The 18,648-nt window shown below is 31.8% G+C and overlaps 1 protein-coding gene across 2 annotated transcripts in view; it reads right to left on the reverse strand.

Moving 5' to 3' along the window:
* Nucleotides 1-18,648, reverse strand: part of LOC150104060 (potassium channel subfamily T member 2-like) — a 165,539-nt gene that overhangs the window by 106,670 nt on the left and 40,221 nt on the right. The window contains exons 3-4 of one of the 2 annotated variants that reach the window (XM_090396723.1): nucleotides 3,614-3,693; nucleotides 1,093-1,192 (exon numbers count right to left, since the gene is read on the reverse strand). In XM_090396723.1, the coding sequence (XP_090252849.1) occupies nucleotides 1,093-1,192; nucleotides 3,614-3,693 (180 nt within the window). Of the gene's footprint in view, nucleotides 1-1,092; nucleotides 1,193-1,708; nucleotides 1,993-3,613; nucleotides 3,694-18,648 lie in introns of those variants that run through there. The other variant, XM_090396724.1, reaches the window with a different exon arrangement.

Raw genomic sequence — 18,648 nt, forward strand, 5'->3', positions numbered from 1 at the left:
CTTACGATCTCTATATGATTCTGTTAGGTATTTCATCACTCTTAGATTGGACGGAAATTCTGTTTAAGAATAGGTTGTAGAAATCGTAAGCCGCTCCTAAATCCTAAGACTGATTCTTGAAACAGTCTCATGGTTTACAGGTATCTTTGGTATCGTAGAATTTCTTTTTGTTTTTCTCCAAATACCCGATTTCAAAATATTTGTAGAAAATTTGGTTTTAAAATATTTTTAGTGAGGTGACTTCCCATTTAAGTTTCGAAATGCGATATCGTTATTCCGGCTTCATATCCAAGAAGGTAGAGAGAAACACATGTATAGTCTTAATCGGCCATCTGTAACTGGGAAGAAGCCTTTTTGTCCACTTTATTCAGAGTTTCACATATTACTTACTTTGAGGTATTTGTTAAGTAAATTATTTGGATAAACATAGTTTATTCAAAATAATTTATTTGGGATAAATAATTGTTCATATTTATTAAGGAAAAGAGATTTTCCAGATAGAAAAATAATTATCACCTGAAGATTTGGTATAACTACATGTGCAAGTTCTGAAGGTAATATTAAAATATTTCCAAGATTCAACGCCGTAATTTTAAAAGGCAACTTATAATGATACGAGGGTGTGCTGCAAAGTTGCAATAATCACCATGAAGGAATTGAGGTAGGACCATGTAACTTAAACATTATTTTTCATATTACACACGATATGTTCTTGCTTGTAGTTCTATCAGTTGCTTTAATATCATTTTTGTTCTGGGTTTTTATCAGAGCTTTTTGTCCCCCCCCCCTCGTAGAATTGACATCTAGACTTGCAAATATTATTAAATAAAGTATAGATTTACTCATTAATATTATTATTCCTATTTTGGTGCAATGGACACATCTATATAATGTCAGCCCCATTCATTGCGACAATAGTTATCGGGAACTATATGATGTAATATAATATATGCTGGCTATATCACATATTTATGAGCATACCGATTTTAACATATGTGTGTTTATGCTATTAACTACACCTCTAATTAAAATTTAAAAAAAATTGTTTTCGTAATGGTCAAAAGATCATTTCAAATACATTGCGATACTCACCATGTAGCGTGCAAGGGTCCGCGGTCCACTCCTACCCTGATGACGTATAGAACACATGCAATTAATTTCATTACGAGGTTAAATATTCGTATCCTTAAGCCTAAGAAGAAAAACAAACAAAATATGAAAAGAAAAACAAAACTAAATAAACACACAATTCAAGTTATTAATTTATATACGAACAAAAATTGATTTGCTGATATTTGAAGTAGTGATACTAAAATAGTTCTAGTTTCAAAATTCAAAGCAAAATATGACAAAATTTGATACGGTTTGTATTCTTCTTTAACCTTTATTTCCTCCCTTTATGATGACATTTATGGATAAATTCATGCCATATTTATCCAATAACTATCAACATATATTTTTGGTATAGTTTTGCTAAGGCAAACTCTATGCCTGAGCATACATTTTTGTTATGCTCAGGCATAGATTTCGATATTTGCTAAATATCGAAACTATTAGGATGTACAAAATATGAATAAATTAGGAATACGTAGAGACCTCTACTGGAATAAAGTGAAATTAAATTTGACAAAGTTTCATATGTTATCACAGATGCATATTACGTTGTACACATAAAAACAACCAAAATACAGTCAAATTCTCGACTTACATGGCGAATTAGTTTCGAAGGTTTCCTAAAAGTTGAAAATTTGTGTAAGTCGAATGATGCTCAAATATGATGTTCTTTAGAAAAAAAAAAAAAACAACTTAAAAACAGTATCTAAAATATTCCAGAGCTTATGAGAATATAACCTTCGGAGTTGCTTGTGCAGTAACGGAAACCAAAGCGACTGGATGCCGAGATTATCCTCTCATAAGCTCTGTGGCAAATTTTCGACACTTTTTAAAGTTTCTATATGCATTTGGCTATAAAATATGGATGGATCCATAGTATTCTTCATTTTAACATCCTATCTATGCCAAATTAAAGCCTTTGGGCTCTTATGTTTTAGCTATTATGCTCATAAAGTGGTGCTAAATAGATGATTTCGAGTTACCGCAACAGCATATCCACGAATCCGCGTAACTCGTAAGTCGTGTAACTCGAGGACTTACTGTACTTGTAAACAAGCAACTTTAAATGTTTCTAAAATAAATGTTAACAGATAAAGAAAGGACAGAATTACGAGAAGATAAAAGTTTAATTTCTGTGCGATAATTAAATTCAGGATTCTAGTAGAACGTGCAGTACAAACAATTTCGTTTAAAAATAAAACTTGGGAACGAAAGACTAAAAACGAAAATGACTTTTTTTCAACTATTTAACTAGCTGATCTGTTTATCATATTTTCCAGCAACATTATCAGGAAAACATCGGAATGTTTTCTTCAACACACATTGGTAGTACATTTTAGGAATGTTCTACAGCTGTGGATTGAATAGATGCAATTGGCTCTCTTTCACTATAAAAAATATATAATAAGAAAGGAGGTGGGGGGATAAAAACATAACTTAATTCAAATTTTTTTATTCAGTAAAATTTTTAAAAAGTGATATTCAGCATATAATTAATTTGTGTAATATATACAAACTCTTTTCCAAATTAATATTATTCTACTTATTTTATAAGCGATATTTTCATAAATCGTTTTCATCATCTCACGAGGATGTTATATTTAGAGCCAATTTGACCTATAGGAAAAGAAAGAGATTGGTGTGGGCTTTTAGGTAATAAAAGAGTTCTTTTCATATACTAAGAGAAGTATAATGGGTAATAAAAGAGTTCTTTTCATATACTAAGAGAAGTATAATGGGCAATAAAAATCCCATCCACCTAAACACTTTCATAAGCATTCGTGTTATAGCGAGATTCGAATCCATATCGTTGACAGCAAATTAATGATTATATGAACACTACGAACGAAGCTAGCGAGCAGACCATAAATGGACTGTAATGTATAATTCAATTTTAATTAAAAGAATAAACATAATACAGTCTTTATGTAACGTCTATGGTAATGTTGCCATAGGAAACCGGATTTATCAAAGTTGCTATGGAAACTGTAGACTACGCGAAATTTATCATGTCATGCTAACTAATAATGTTGTTACTTTTTACGTTATACTGTATAGTTGTACAAATGACTGTTCTAGTTTCAATTTTAGATACTTATGGATTCCGAATATGAAATGATCACAACTACTTATAAAATCATAATTAAACTGTAATCGTATGCATTTTTGTTTCGCAAAACTAGAGGGCGCTGATGACTTGTTTTCTTAATTACATCATGTTAAAAGAGATACTGTGGAACACACCCTTTGTATAGGTAAATGTGCAAGAAAATGACTCTGTAGATAAGTAAAGGTCAAAGTTTGATCATCACTCAGAATATTTCTGTCGCACAGTAAGGGGGAAGGGGCTGTAGTATTCTCACTCGCGCACGCAGAGAATTTTGATGGTTTATGTTTCTGCTTTCTTGTTGTAAGAAAACGTAAACTTCTCGTGATGGTAATCTAGTTATTTTTCACTGTAACTTACGAATAAAGAATACATCTTTTAAAACATACTTACTTGATCTTTGATTTTTAATGAAGTAGAGTTGGAGTCTTTCTTTCAGCGTATTCTCATTTACATAAAACTCCACACGTACCCTAGCAATCAAAGAAAACAGAATGAATCAGTAATTTCAATAAACCATTGTTGTATTGGTTATCGTCAACTGCATTTAAATTATCTCATAAGTAAATATTTTAAATGCTTTTTTTTTAAATACTGAAACTGAATTTAAAAGTTTCTTTCAAAGTCTAAGTTACAAAATAATATCACTTTACTTTAATTAATAGTAAAATTATCTTATACAGTCAAATATATTTAATACCGTAAATTAGATATCGTAATATTTTTTAAAAAAATTACTTCATGTAACGTCTACAAATATAAATCTTTCTTAATATTAAATATTTCGTTATGTAATATTTCTTAAACAAATCACTGGACACCTTCAACATATATTTCAACATATTATCCATCAGTTACTTTGTATCGTGATTTCTGTCAAATGGAAGTATTGCAATTGTTTAATAATTTTGGTGTTAAAAAATTCTGATTTGGTGCTAATTATATGCATAGGTAATGAAATGCATGTACTTAAAGACTGTAAAATAATTATAACTTTATATATAAAATATGAAAGTATACGTTGCTTGGAAAAAAGTCAACGTACACCCCATGTGAAAGGTACATCGTGCCATTTAACGAGTCACGTGTTTGTAGCCGGTATAAATTGGAGGAATATAATGCTTCCAAGTCAGCGCAATTGTGTCCGGATGAAACAGTTGAGAGGAGCTACGTTCGTGTTTATCAGTAGCTAACAACATGAATGACAGTACGCTCAACTCCCCTCTTCATGTGAGAAACGAATGCTGCAATGTTCATATATTCCAAGCTATGAGATCCTCCAAAACCAATGCCTTAAAGACAAGTGAGTCCCGAATTTGCTACAATTATGTGTGGTAAATGAAAGAAGATAATAATTTCTTCACCAGTCGTATTTTCAGACGAAAAAATAAGTTACATTTCAGGAAATGTGAGAGTCAAAATTATCAAATGTGGGGTTCTAGTTTAACTGATGAATATTCAGATTCTGATAGATCTTCCACAACAACTCTCTCTCTCTCTCACAAACACGCTCCAAACGTTTTGTTTTCATTATGTTAATTTCAACCAGGAGGGATTATTAATCCATTATTACTAAATAGTTTAAGGAAATTGCAATGTACAATAGAATATACATTAAAATAAATTTTAATACACTTCCAATATTTCGGAAACGTCACGTTGCCATTTTCACAGGAACTTAAATACAAGACACGTGCACGCAAGCACAACACACAGCAAATGAGGAACGAAGCAGGAAGCTATTCTTTCTCCTAAAAGTCCTGATCCTTGTTGCGAAGGGTGGGAGGGGGTGGGGGTTGTGGTTTATTGGTTTCAACATTTTTTGGATTTTTTTGGGGGTAGCCATTGGCTAAGAAAGTGTTGAGAATGTGGTTTAGTTCTGTGGTTAGGGCATTGTCATTTGAACAGATAAGTTTATCTATTCAAATGACATCTATCGTTTATCTATCTGTTCAAATGACAATGCGCTAACCACAGAACTAAACCACATTCTCAACACTTTCTTAGCCAATGGCTACCCCCGAAAAAAAAAATTGAAACCAATAAACCACAACCCCCTTCCCCCGCTTCGCAACAAGCATTACTCTAAATCCATCACCATTCCATATATCCGAGGCACCTCGGAAAAAATTACAAAAATTCTAAAAAACATGACTTAACTTCTTGTTACAGACCTTATAAAAAATTAGCATCCTTTATCCGCTCCACTAAAGACTCCCCCCCCCACTAGACCTACCTGGTGTATACCAAGTCCTTTGCAGCTGTAAGCTGCCCTACTTTGGCCAAACAGGCAGGACAGCTAATATCAGAATTTCAGAACACAAGGACTACATCCCGTTTCACCAATACAGCCATCTGGTCTTGCAGACCATGCGCTGGATACCCGCCATAGAATACGGTGGAAGAAAGATACGATAATACACCGTAGTAAATTCAAATACGAAAGGCTATTCATGGAATCAGCCTCAGCCCTAAGAAACAATCCAAACCTAAACAAATTTGGTTGCATGAGACTGCCCCAAATTTGGGAAACCTACATCAGAAGACCTTCAGCCCAATCGGCCAAGAATACCAACATTTCCCGCTAGGGGAACCATCAGGACTTTTAGGAGAAAGAATAGTTTCCTGCTTCGTTCCTCATTTACTGTGTGTTGTGCTTGCGTGCACGTGTCTTCTATTTAAGTTCCTGTGATAATGGCAAGGTGACGTTTGCGAAATATTGGAAGTGTATTAAAATTTATTTTATTTTAATGTATATTCTATTGTACATTGTAATTTCCTTAAGCTATTTAGTAAGAATGTATAACCAACGTCTAAACCTTTCCACGAGAATTATTAATCCATTAGTGTATTAGTATTTTCACCGTGTTGTATGCAGCTAACGACATTGTACTCTCCAAAGTAAACATGTGCAGTGTGCCGCACCCAACCAGCACAGAAGTTCTAAGCCTGCTTTTCTTTGGAGAGAAAAAAACAATAAACCGGGATTTATTTTATGAATATATTAGAAACTTTTTTTTGGAAACATCAGTACCAGCGTCCTGTTCCTATTTTTACCTCACTTAAATGGTTAGTTGATGGTCAACCCTGGGAGTTTTTTTTTTTCTTTTTCTGTAGGGTTAAGTGGATCGACACATTAAAATGTTATCTAATTTACTGATTAGATGAGTGTTGAGCTACACACGGAACTCACTTTGAAAATTTTCACCCAATGAAAATTATATGAACTAAACTTTTTCAGTTTCAAACTATCATTTGTTCATATTATTTAGACTATTGTATTTTTATGCTGTGTGTCATATTTAGCGCTAAAATAAAATCGTATGAAAGTATTTCAGTTATTTCAAGGATTTTAAACAAAACTTGTAATCAAAAATACAAATGTGATATTTCAATTTTTTTTTCTCTACATATACAACGAAAGTGTTATTTAGTAGAAAGTATAGTAAACTTTTAGGTTTTTTTTAAAATAAAATAAAATAAAATGACATGAAAAATAATTAAACACCATAAAAAGTAAAGTTTAATCATTTATTAAAGTAAGTAATAAAATAATGTGGCTTTCTCAATCATATTTCTAAAGATTTCTGAAGAAAATTCTCGTATTTAAACGATTTTGGAGTCTTATATCTTGCATACAAAAATGGGATCAAATGCAATATTGTCGTATAATTTGAGCGTCACTGAAAGATTGAAGTTAGATAACCATAGACCTCAAAAATATCCAACAACGAAATTACGGGCGAGTTAGGACCATACAAAATTTGTGCAAATTCCGCTATTGGTAGTTAATTATATGTAAATAATATAATGTATTTCTGATAATATATATAACAATGCAAGCGAATCAATAGCGTGGGCGTAGTGACCGCGTTCTTCAGTTGGAGAGATTTGGATTAAATCTCATCTTAGACATGAAGATCATTAAGAACGCTTTTCAGTTGATTTCGAATACAAGGGTCTCATTTGAAGACGACGTAGTTGGCATTTCCAAAAGCTTGGTCCGCCTTCTACAAAAGAGATAAAACCCTTAAATAAACACATCCTTACAGACATAAATGACCATGGAAATGGGTGTAACAGTCTTATCATTAGCAAAAAAATTACTTGGCTTTAACAGACCAACGGGCTAAATACGTAGATGAAGGAAGATGGAATGTGATATTAATGTAACAATGCAAAACGAAATAACAAACATTAATGAAAAAATTACATAGGCCAAATGGATACTAGATCCAACATTATTTCAAAACTGAATATTTGTAGAAACTCTGAAAGTTTCGTAAATTGACCTGAGAGCTTACGAGAATACAATCCTCGGCATCCCGAATTGTCTTAGCTTGCACTGCTCAAGAGTCCATATATTCGTTTTTTATTAGTGCATTTTTTAAGGTTTCACTAATGAAAGGCGAATATAAAAAAGGACAAAGTGGATCTAATATCCGGGTTGTCCATGTCATTTTACATCACTGAAATGAAGTCTTTTGGCTTTTGGCTCTTTCTTTAGTAATTAATGAAAAAGGTTTTTTTGTTCAGCGCAGGGCTATAATGAACTAGAATTTGTTACCTTACTGTAAGAAATGAGAAAAACCGACTGTGTTCTGATCATTCTTCACACACACACACACACACACACACACACACACACACACACACACACACACACACGCGCGCGCGCGCGCGAGCACACACACTTGACTATAGCAGCATCCTTCAAGATAAATGATTATGAATACATTTAGATAAAATCGAAGTACTGATACTCACCATTGATATGCCAATCATTCTGTTTGAATTGCACTCATTATGTGAGATGTAAACCTTTGCACACTCTAATAGCACAATAACACTTGAATGCAAGACAAAAATATAATTACAAGTGTGTGCATGCAGATGCTGCATCTATATTATTACTCCTAAATTCTATCAAGCAATTAATCAAATAATAGAATGTACACGAGATCGCACACAGCTCCCCTGCTTATATTAATTGATTTGACGAGCAGGCGGCGAAAATGAGAGACCCACTTAAGTTATTCTCCTTGGCAGTTACGAGCGATCGTATTCGCTCCTACGGTTTATTTGTGCGCCGTGAAAGCCACAGAGGCCCATTTTGTGTATTAACTTGTCATATTCCCCTGCAAGATGTTTTCCTGGCATATAAAGCCGCCACAAGAGATCTGACCTTAATGGCTGTATTGATTTGGAAGAATCTTCTGATTCCATTCTCTATCCCATCAGTGCGGTTCGTTAAACAAATAGATAACCACATGATTGACTGGCATTGAGAGGAGCGCCACTTGGTGTGTATCCCTGCTAAGATTATTTTTGCTCAATAAGAAATACTTGAATATAGGTTCGAATCCCATATAGCGATGCGAAGAATCTTTACAGGCATTTTTCAAATGAAAGTTGGAAAAAAAAACACTTGTAACGATTCCACACACCACTGTATGATCTTGTAAATATTTCATTGACTATAAAGGCCTTGTACGAGGTCTTCAAAGATCTTGTAATTGCACAGAATATCCTGGAAAACAACTCAAGAATAACAGTATAAATTAAAAAAAAATGACTGGAATACTCCCTTCCCAAACCACAATTTTATACAGTGAATGACAGAGCGATGTTGAGAATAAAACTAAAATAGAGGCACTGTAGTCAGGTTTATATTTTAATACGGATATTATTATTCCTGAAATATTAGTCATATGTAGACTTGCTTATATGCAGTGTACCCTATTCAGAAATAATTGCCCTTTTTATACTCTGTATAACACTTTTAATTACTGATGCAGCATCACTAGGAGAAGTTTAATTGTAGAAAACATGTTCCCGACAGTCAGTAAATGTCACAAGCATGCATCGATTAGGTTGTCACTCCAAGAGGCATTCTAATTCCCTGTCGCTGTGCAAAGTTCCTTCTTCCTATTTCCTGCTTTATGGCACAACTATCACACACTCCACACATATGTTTTATAAATTGGAGGTGTCACGAACAATAATAATAATAATAATAAATCTTTTTCGCATATCTTTACTTATCTTGCTAAGTAATATTAAGTAACAGATGGCCTATTTTTCTTTAATACTTCTTTGCTATAGCAATTCTTCGTATTTTCTACTTCCATCTTTTTTGCATAGTTCTTCCCAGATATATGAATGATTTTACATGTTCAATATTCTTACCTCTTTTCATTATTTTTCTATTTTATTTTATTTATTTTTTTTTGGGGGGGGGGGGGGCGAGTCGTCACTATTTGTTAGTCTTCGCAACGTTTATGTTAAGATCATAATAAAAAAAAAACATCGTATCATATGGCCTAAATGATATCTAATATATATTTTAAACCTATTCATTCTCAGACAATTTGTAACTCCACACATAAACCCTTCATCTCTTCTTTTATTACTTTCATGGCATTCTCTATATGCTGGTAGAAAAGCACTACTTTACTTTTTGAGATCACGGATGATATTACTTGTCATCTCTTCCTGTTTTTAATTTATATCAACTTCTTGACATATTACTTCTATCCAGTTTTTCCTAGATTAGGATGGCATAAGCAAGAAAGTTGCCGTTGAAAATCTGTCCGTCCACCAGGCAGAATTATACACAAATGAACACATTGCATGGATTTTTAACCTATTTCGATATCACTGAATTATTTGCTTTTGCACTTTACGGAAATTAAGTGGGTCGTCTATCAGGTGGGTTTCTACCTTCTTCTTTGCTCTTTAGCTAATTAAGGATACACAAAGCTGATTTATTTAGTTCTAGGCCGATTATGAAGTGCCCTCATCTGGAAAATTACTTTAATTGGATGTGTTATGCTACAGAATGAGTTTGGCATTTGCTGCGAAATTATCGCAGATTATTGTAGATGTGCTGATTTCAAGTTCTGCTTTAGCCATGCATTTCTATTAATTGTTAGGATGTATAAATAAATCTTTCTTCCTAATGTCTCAGCGCCATCAGGTTTTAAATTATGTTACAGGTCTACATTAGGTGGTCCGATGTCATATCAGTTACGACAAAGAGAAGTCATATTTGATTGTAGTTTTTATTTAATTTTGTTTTATTTTTATATATGAATCGATCCGATGAAACGTTGTAAATCTATTTTCAATTTACTACTGTGTATGGACTAAAGATTAGGATTTTGCTTACTCTACAGACCAAACAAGGTTTTTTTTCAAGCCACTTCGGGATCCAGTAAGCCAAGTGATATTGTTGCACACACCAAGCAGATAAGGAAAACCATATGACACTCATAGAGATTCATGTTTATGGTAGGATTCGAATCCTCAGTCAGTTATTTGGAAAGGAGATACGCTATCCATTTGGTCAACCAGAAAAAACTAGCATGAAGAATAATGCTTCATATTACCTTATGAAGTAATAATCGATTTTATGCAGAATAAAAATTAACTTGAGGAACTAAACTTTAGGAAAAAATAAGTAAAAGTCTTTTTACCTATCGAAAAACAAGAGCTTTGCTATTCTTATTTTTTTTGTTTTCTCTGGACGAGATGCAATAAGGTAATTATCAGCATCATGTTTGGATTTTAATTAGGAACCTTTGTACAGTGCGTTAGAATGCCAGATTAAAGTAAACGCCTTATACTCGCTTTCTACTTTATTACACTTTCATTGGGCTGTGAAGCAATTTACTCTTTTGAAGGAGTTCATTATATCAATATCAAAATTGTCTTCATATGTAATATGAACTGTCCTTATAGTCCTTATAAGGACTGGCTTAAAGGGGCGAAGCAAAAATGCTTTTCATCTTCCTCGTTATCTGTAGAGGACAGTGTAGGGATAAGGTGTTATTGAGCTATTAAAGCTCTGATCATGGCAGGAAGGTAACAGCAATAGTCGAGCCTCAGAACTACGAGACGAGCTTAAAATATATTTGAATTATATGCATTCTCTGAATAGGTGTGGCTGTGTTGCTGGCTTAAAAAAACTGAATTTCTGGAAGGGATCGCCTCCAGTATTATTGCTTAAATATTTGTGTATCATACTGTATGTCTTAATTTTAAAACATCTGTTTTTTGTTCGTTTGCGCAATATTGAGATATCGATTAAAATACATACACGTTATAGTATATTCATTAAATATTTCAAGTAATTATTATATATAATTAGTTAATTAACTAAAGCGTTTTCATAGCTTTTTACTCATCTGATACTTCTGATATTCAGATAAATAATAATAATAACAACAACAGTACTTCTACTTGAAAGACGCTTTATTTTTTTTAAATGTTTCAACTGCTTTGTCTACTTGGTCTTGAACACATATTTTAGTACTTTAGCCAATTGTGGAGATCTTATTCACAGTGACTGAATTCAAGCTAAGTGGGATAAAAATGTTATTAATCAATTGTCTTTTATATTGGCTAATATAAATGAACATTGATTTTTTATTTATTTTATTTTATAATAAATGTTTCTAGTGGACGGTTTCATGCAGTTATAGTTAATAACAGATAAAATCCATTGAAATATTTAATCCCACAACATTAAAACTCAGTTTGCAGCAAAAATAAATTTTACTATTGGATAAATGGTAATGCAATTATGCATGTAGAGATGATAAAATGATAATCAGTATTTCATGGTTTGCTGCTCCACTAGAGTTCATTTACTGGTCGAAGTATGCATGTGAATGGGATCAATCTTTAAAATTTTCATGCAGTGAAGAAATTCCATTTATTGTAGAAGAATTACAAAACTCATCAATCTGACGTGGGAAAGAGTGACGTGAGAAGAAAAAAAAATTAATTTATCAAACCGACTGAACCATTATTCTCTTACGCAGCAAATTACTAGACAAATGGTTATCATTACGTTTTTTTTTTTTTTTTGGTAAGCGATTACTAAATGTCTCATTTTGATTCAACTCATATACCCGGATGAAATCGGATTTTTTCTTAAACAGATTGTATTTAAATAATCCACTTTTGATTTCATATTTCTAATTCTAATTTTTTATTAATTAAAAATACTTACTTTTTTTAATGAATAAAAGTACAATCCATAATTTAATTATTATTAAATTAATTTATCAAATACGAATAAGAACAGATTCAGAACTGAATTTAGGAGACAATACAGATAGCGTTCTATTGGTAATAATAATCCTAAAGTAAATACAATTTAATAATTAAAAATATATATATAAAATAAATTGTAAATAAGTATTTTATCTGTAATTTTTTGTTTGAAATAAATAAATAGGAGAGTTTTTGAAAAAATAATTAAATAACAGTAAACAATATTATGTTTAATACATGATATTACAATTTATAACAAATATAGCTGTATTTGTTATGTATATTTGTTATCACAAAAAATATATTTGTGATAACAAATATACATAACAAATCCTATAAGGATTTGTTATGTATATTTGTTATCACAAATATATATTTGCATTTTTTGACTACCTGAGAATTTTCAACATAGATTGTAATTTTGAAGTTTCGTTCTGCATAAGAGATTACTGATGCTCTTATATTCTGGTGTATTTTTTTATGTCAATGTTTCATCTACGAAAAGTTGTAAATTTACCTTAGGTTTAGTTATAGTTATATTGGATAGGCTTAAATTAGATAATCGTGTTCATCTTCCCACAAAGACTTAAAGAACACTCTATAGGGAAACAGGATACTTTTTCAAGACACTTCAGTTTCCCAAGTGGATGATGTTGTCACACCGGAAGCCGAAAATCATATTCAACTTAAGGAACTTACACAAGCATTCATGCTATAGTAGGATTCGAATACGCATAATTTGTCATTCGAATAATTTGTTAGAATATGACATAGCAAACTATTAAGGCAACGAGAATTATATGTAAGTCACCGAAAAAGGCATTTAGGATGTATATATTTCAAAAGTGAAAATTAATGATCTATTATCAAAATTGGAAATGTTAACAAAGAATAGCCTTAGGCTATTCTTTGGTAGTATTTCATAAAAGTGCTTCAAAATCAATTCATTCGTACAAATCAGCTATGATAAACTTCCATGACAACCTTTATTGTGATTGTCATGGCAACCAACATTTTCAGCTACCCCCCCACAGCCATCACAGTACTCTTACGTATTCTATAGCATATAATTTTATAATATTTGATATAATTTATATATTAAAACTTGTTGGATTTAAATAAGAAATTGCACTAGCTGGCAAATTTTAATAAATTTCAATTATATATCAAAATGAATAGTACAGTGTTACGTAAAGCTTTGTTATATTATATTTCATTAGGTACCTAATCGTTTTTCAATAAACGACTGAAGACCGGCGCAATATAATTAATATTCTATAAAGAAAAGAAGTACCTATCATATTAGTTTCGCTCTTCATGAACAGACATTCGTGCCTGCTTACGTATGGTTAGACAACCCAGTTTAACAACGCATGAGAATAGGAAAATGTAATCAAAATTCCAATTTTATTTCCCTGAAATAATGGATGCAAATTTTTTCCAATCAAGTGTTTATTCAAAATATAAATATTTAATTATTGCAGCATTAGTCTCATAATTCTGCATGTTCTTGGTCCTCTTCTAATGAGTTCGATGAAGTCACGAAGGATTTTAATGAATATAATATAATTCCTATACAAAATAAACTTGAGTTATCTGATTTTTCTGGCCTTGTTTTCATTATAACCGATAGCTCGGCCTGCTATTCTATTGTACTCCGGGATAAAATTAAAAGGTATTCACTACCAGCTGTACATCCGAAATGCCAATTACAGAGGAGATGTGATTGCGAAACAAGTAATTAACCTTTGAGAAAAGGAGTAAATGTATTCCTTAGTCAATGTAACCCATTTATGGCCACAGACACTCGTGTTTGTTAAGAAAAGAACAACCCTGAAGGGATACTTACTTCGAAGGCTATCGCATATTTGTATTATAGAGTACTTCAGTTTTCACATCTAATACAAAACAGACATCATTTTTAGATGTACTGCATCAAAAAAAGAAAGCAAAGTATGCTGTATGAATAGACTAGCTGGGAATTTCCAAACTGTTAACTGTTTTCTAAATTGTTGAATTCGAGCGTGTCTGTTCTGTCATTTATGTATATGTATGCCAAGTCTATTATTTGTTTATATTTCCTTTCTTTCCTATTCTTCGTGCCAAGAGTTCCTTAATGAATTCAGCTTCGTGACGTAGGATTACGTCGGTATTGAATAGAGGATTTTTCTCCCATCTTTAAGTTTCTGCCTGGTCTATGATGAGATCCAACAGTTCGAAACAGCTGTCAGGCCAGTGAAATCTATTCTAAGCAAATTAATAAAAGGTGAATATATGGGCTCTCGGTCTTGTCCTTGTCTTGTAAGTAGTGTAAACCAACGCAACCTAGTTGCCGAGGTTATATTCTCATATGATTCGTGATAAATTTCGAAACTTTTTAGATTCTTTCTATACTATAAAACGTGAGTGGATCCATAATATTCTTCATTTCAATATATTATTTATGCTAAATTGAAGCTTATCAGCTCTATATTTTCGTAAATAATTATTATTTGTTTATTTATAATCTGTCCAAAATTGATATTGCCATTATTTCGATATTCAAAAAATTAAAATAAAATAAATTAAATAAGCACATAAAAAGAAATTAAATAAAATATAGAAGTGTATCTATATAGAATATAAAAGTGTACATTTATTATTAAAATAATGATAAATAATAATAAAAAATAAAACCATTGGTTTTATTCCTAGGTAGCCATAAAGTATAATGGCTAAATGCATTATAAGACTGAGACATGATGACACTTATTCTTACCACAATAAATTTCACTTTAATAAAATTTGAATTTTTGATCACAAAAAGGAAATCATATTTAAGAAATCATAATAAATACCGATAAAATTTTCCTCTACGGTTTGCCATGCTGGTTAATAGCAAGCCAAAAAAAAATTAGGCAGAGATACAAAACAGTAATGTAACGATATTCTCCATTAAAACTCCTAATATCCATAAATTCTTTTTAAATTTTGTATGAAATTTATAATTTTTTGATTCCAGTAATTCTTGAAAATATAAAAATGGTGTCACAAACTACACGTTTTCGTGCTTTTACAGTTTCACAAGTTAAACTTGCATACGTTTGAAGGCTTACGTAAATTACTGATTTCAATATTGCTAGCTGCGTGATCGGAGAGCCGTTAAATACTCAGTGGAATATTTTAATAAATATGCATCGAAAGTTCATTTTACTTCGAACAAGGTAAAAAAAAAAGTCATTCTTTGAAGATTACTTAAAAAGTCAGTGATATGTAGCGAAATTTCTATAACAAATTTAAAAAATGTTGCTAGATCTTGATCCTCTTGGGAAACTGATAGTAACAACATTTCTTACATAAAATGAAACTCATTATTTCAAAAATCCTTTAAAATGCACTTCTGTGTTTGTCATCGAAATAGTATTCATTTTTAAAGTAAACCACCTTCTGTGACTATTTTAACACACACACACACACACACACACACACACACACACACACACACACACACACACACACACACACACACACACACACACACACACACACACACACAGAGTAAAACTACATCGTAGTTGATGGATCACTTATATCTTATTTACTTCAAACATACCATTGAAAACAGAAATGACGAGAATGGCCAGAAAGGGTTCGCTAAGCTTTTTTTTAAACTGAACCCTATTAGTTAGCTAAATAATCTCTACGCACAAACTAATAACATATATTACTACATTTAAAAGTAGCTACTTTATAACATTTATTTGAATACTCTTTATTCTTTATATAACAGCATTTTACACATTAAATAAGGAGGGCGGATATTAACAGTTTTATTTATAATTGCCTTACGTGAGTGTCTTCTATACAATAAAACGCTCAAAAAGTGGAATTCTATTCGTGACTGAAGCTTTGTCTATATGTTTGAGATACAGGTTTCTAATTCTTCTCTTACAGAATTCTATCAAGAAACAAACTTTCTCAAAATATCGCATTTTATTCTCTCAATACTACTAGATATTGTGACACGTAATTACTCAGACTCTGCTACCTCAATAAGATAGAAATATCTCGTAAGCACGAACACGTCATTCATTAGAATTTACGTAATCAGCAAAATAATCCGAGAAGTACTGAACTATAATTGCGAAAGGTAAGTCGAAGTCGAACTATAGAAATGAAATTTGATGTTCAAATATTTACTCGGAAACTAAAGGTTTGACTCGCTTTAGTATTATGTTTCAAATGGGTTCTTAGGAATTTCAATTATAGAATAGACGAAGTATGTAATTCCACAGTAAACGAAGTGTATTTTATTCTATCTGAATTCACGCAATCACTATCTTGTTTACATCTATGCTCACGTGTGTTTGATTATTTGTGAAAAGTTGCAAGAATTCGCGAACCTCTCAAATACTCTCGTTTCAGTTAATTCTCAGCAAACATGACGCTGCCCTAACATGCTGCATGTGAATTCACTCTCTGAATTTGTAGAGCAGTCAATGTTTTAATTATTTTTGAATATTATTCGATTAATAATAAATATACTCTTAATTTTCCAATTTTAACAGGGTTCAGAAAGTCATGAGATGAGTGTATTAAGGCTGTTCAATTATGTGATGTGTTCATCGGCTGGTTTGTCTGTTTGGAAGAATGCGCATCCCTTATTTGGGGGAGAAGAGTTTATCTTTGTCTGAAACCGAACTGAAACAGCTAATAAACGTTCACAAATGACAATGGTAGATTTTTTTTTTATATTTTAAAATTGATAACAATTTATCAAAAAAATGTGTAGCGTTAAGAACCGGAACCTTTGAAAATGAGGATAACTGTTCACTTTACGTGACCTTTTAATCTAGCAAGTGAGGTGGGAATTTACTTTGTGACTGATGATGTTGCCTAAATGCAATATTCATCAATATATGAGTAAAACGTGACATTTTATGTTTCATTAAGAATGCACTAGAGGACACTAAATGGGTTGGTTTGACAATAGTTAGCGACAACGAAGTATGAATAGAAGTAACATTAATTCGGAAGTTTAAAAGTATAGCCTATAGTAAATCGATGCGCTGCCCATTGTGCGTTAATTGAGATGCATAAATTCTACTTATGATGTAGCTTGACGTTCTGGATTGTCATATAATCTCCAAAGAATAAATTTTATAAATATTTTAGTGTATAATAATTAATAACTCTGATTATTAAAATATAATAATATTTATATAAATAAATTGTATTTTAAAATATTTTTTAATAATTTCTGAAAAATAAAAAAAAATCTAATTTTATTTTAAAACACCATAAAGATTTTTGTAATAAATTTTATAAATAAGAATAACGAGGTAATGAAATAAAAATGTAAAAATAAAAACAAATTCATCGGAACAAAGATATCTCACACTGTACTCTTCTAACAGCAAAGTTCTTGAAACGACTACACAACCCTAATCATCTGGTACAACAAGTTGCAGACTACAATGAAAAGACTTCTACAAGTATAAAAGACCTAAAGCAATTTTAATATTCAACAATGCTATGTAACCCCCCACCCCCACCCCCAGTACTCACAGGACGAGCTAAACGCTCATACTTGTTTTCCCCATCACTGTTTCCTAGGTATGAGACAACGGGGAGTATAAAAAGCGGTAAACTTCACCCTCTGAATCAGAAATGTTCTGGTTCCAGTGAAATAAAAACAATAGATAATATGCTATAAAACAAACACATTTCCTTAAATAACCCTGAAAACCTGAGTTTCTGTGGTTTAGAAGTTCTTTGAGAAGTTTTTGGTATTCAGACCACATTATAATATAAATAAAAAGTTTAATAAATATAAGCAATTAAAACCCTACAAGTTTCGTAAGCCGTACAGTAACGAATTTACATCTGTATTCTGGTTTATCAATTACATTTACTAGTTGTGAAGTTTTCAAAAGCATTTATTATGTGTAATGAATTGTTAATAGGCTTTTGTTGTGTAAAACTTTTATGTACCACTATCCCGATGACGTAAATGATGAACGAAACTTGTGAGGTTCTTGTTTATTTTTATTAAACTCTTTATTTATATTATAATGTGGTCTCAATATGGAAAACTTCCCACAAAATCCCTTTACTGTTATTCAAATTAAGTGGATGTTGAATGCAACATTATTTCATGCCGAATATAGAGACTATAAAAGTTTCGGCGGATACAAGCGTACGCCAACCTTTCATGACGGGCAACTCGTAGTAAAGGTGGATCAAGCGCCGATCACTCTCCTTAGTATTTTTCCATAATTTAAAACACATCTCCTAGGAGATGTATGATGTTATACATTATGGGGGAGGTCAGTACCCAGACCGGTTTCGACCTTTTTTGAGGTCTCGTCAGTGGGAACTAGACC

This window comes from Typopeltis vanoorti, chromosome 8 (genome assembly GCF_054136105.1).
Source record: "Typopeltis vanoorti isolate ZY-2024b chromosome 8, IOZ_Tvanoo_1.0, whole genome shotgun sequence".
Lineage (NCBI taxonomy): Eukaryota > Metazoa > Arthropoda > Arachnida > Uropygi > Thelyphonidae > Typopeltis > Typopeltis vanoorti.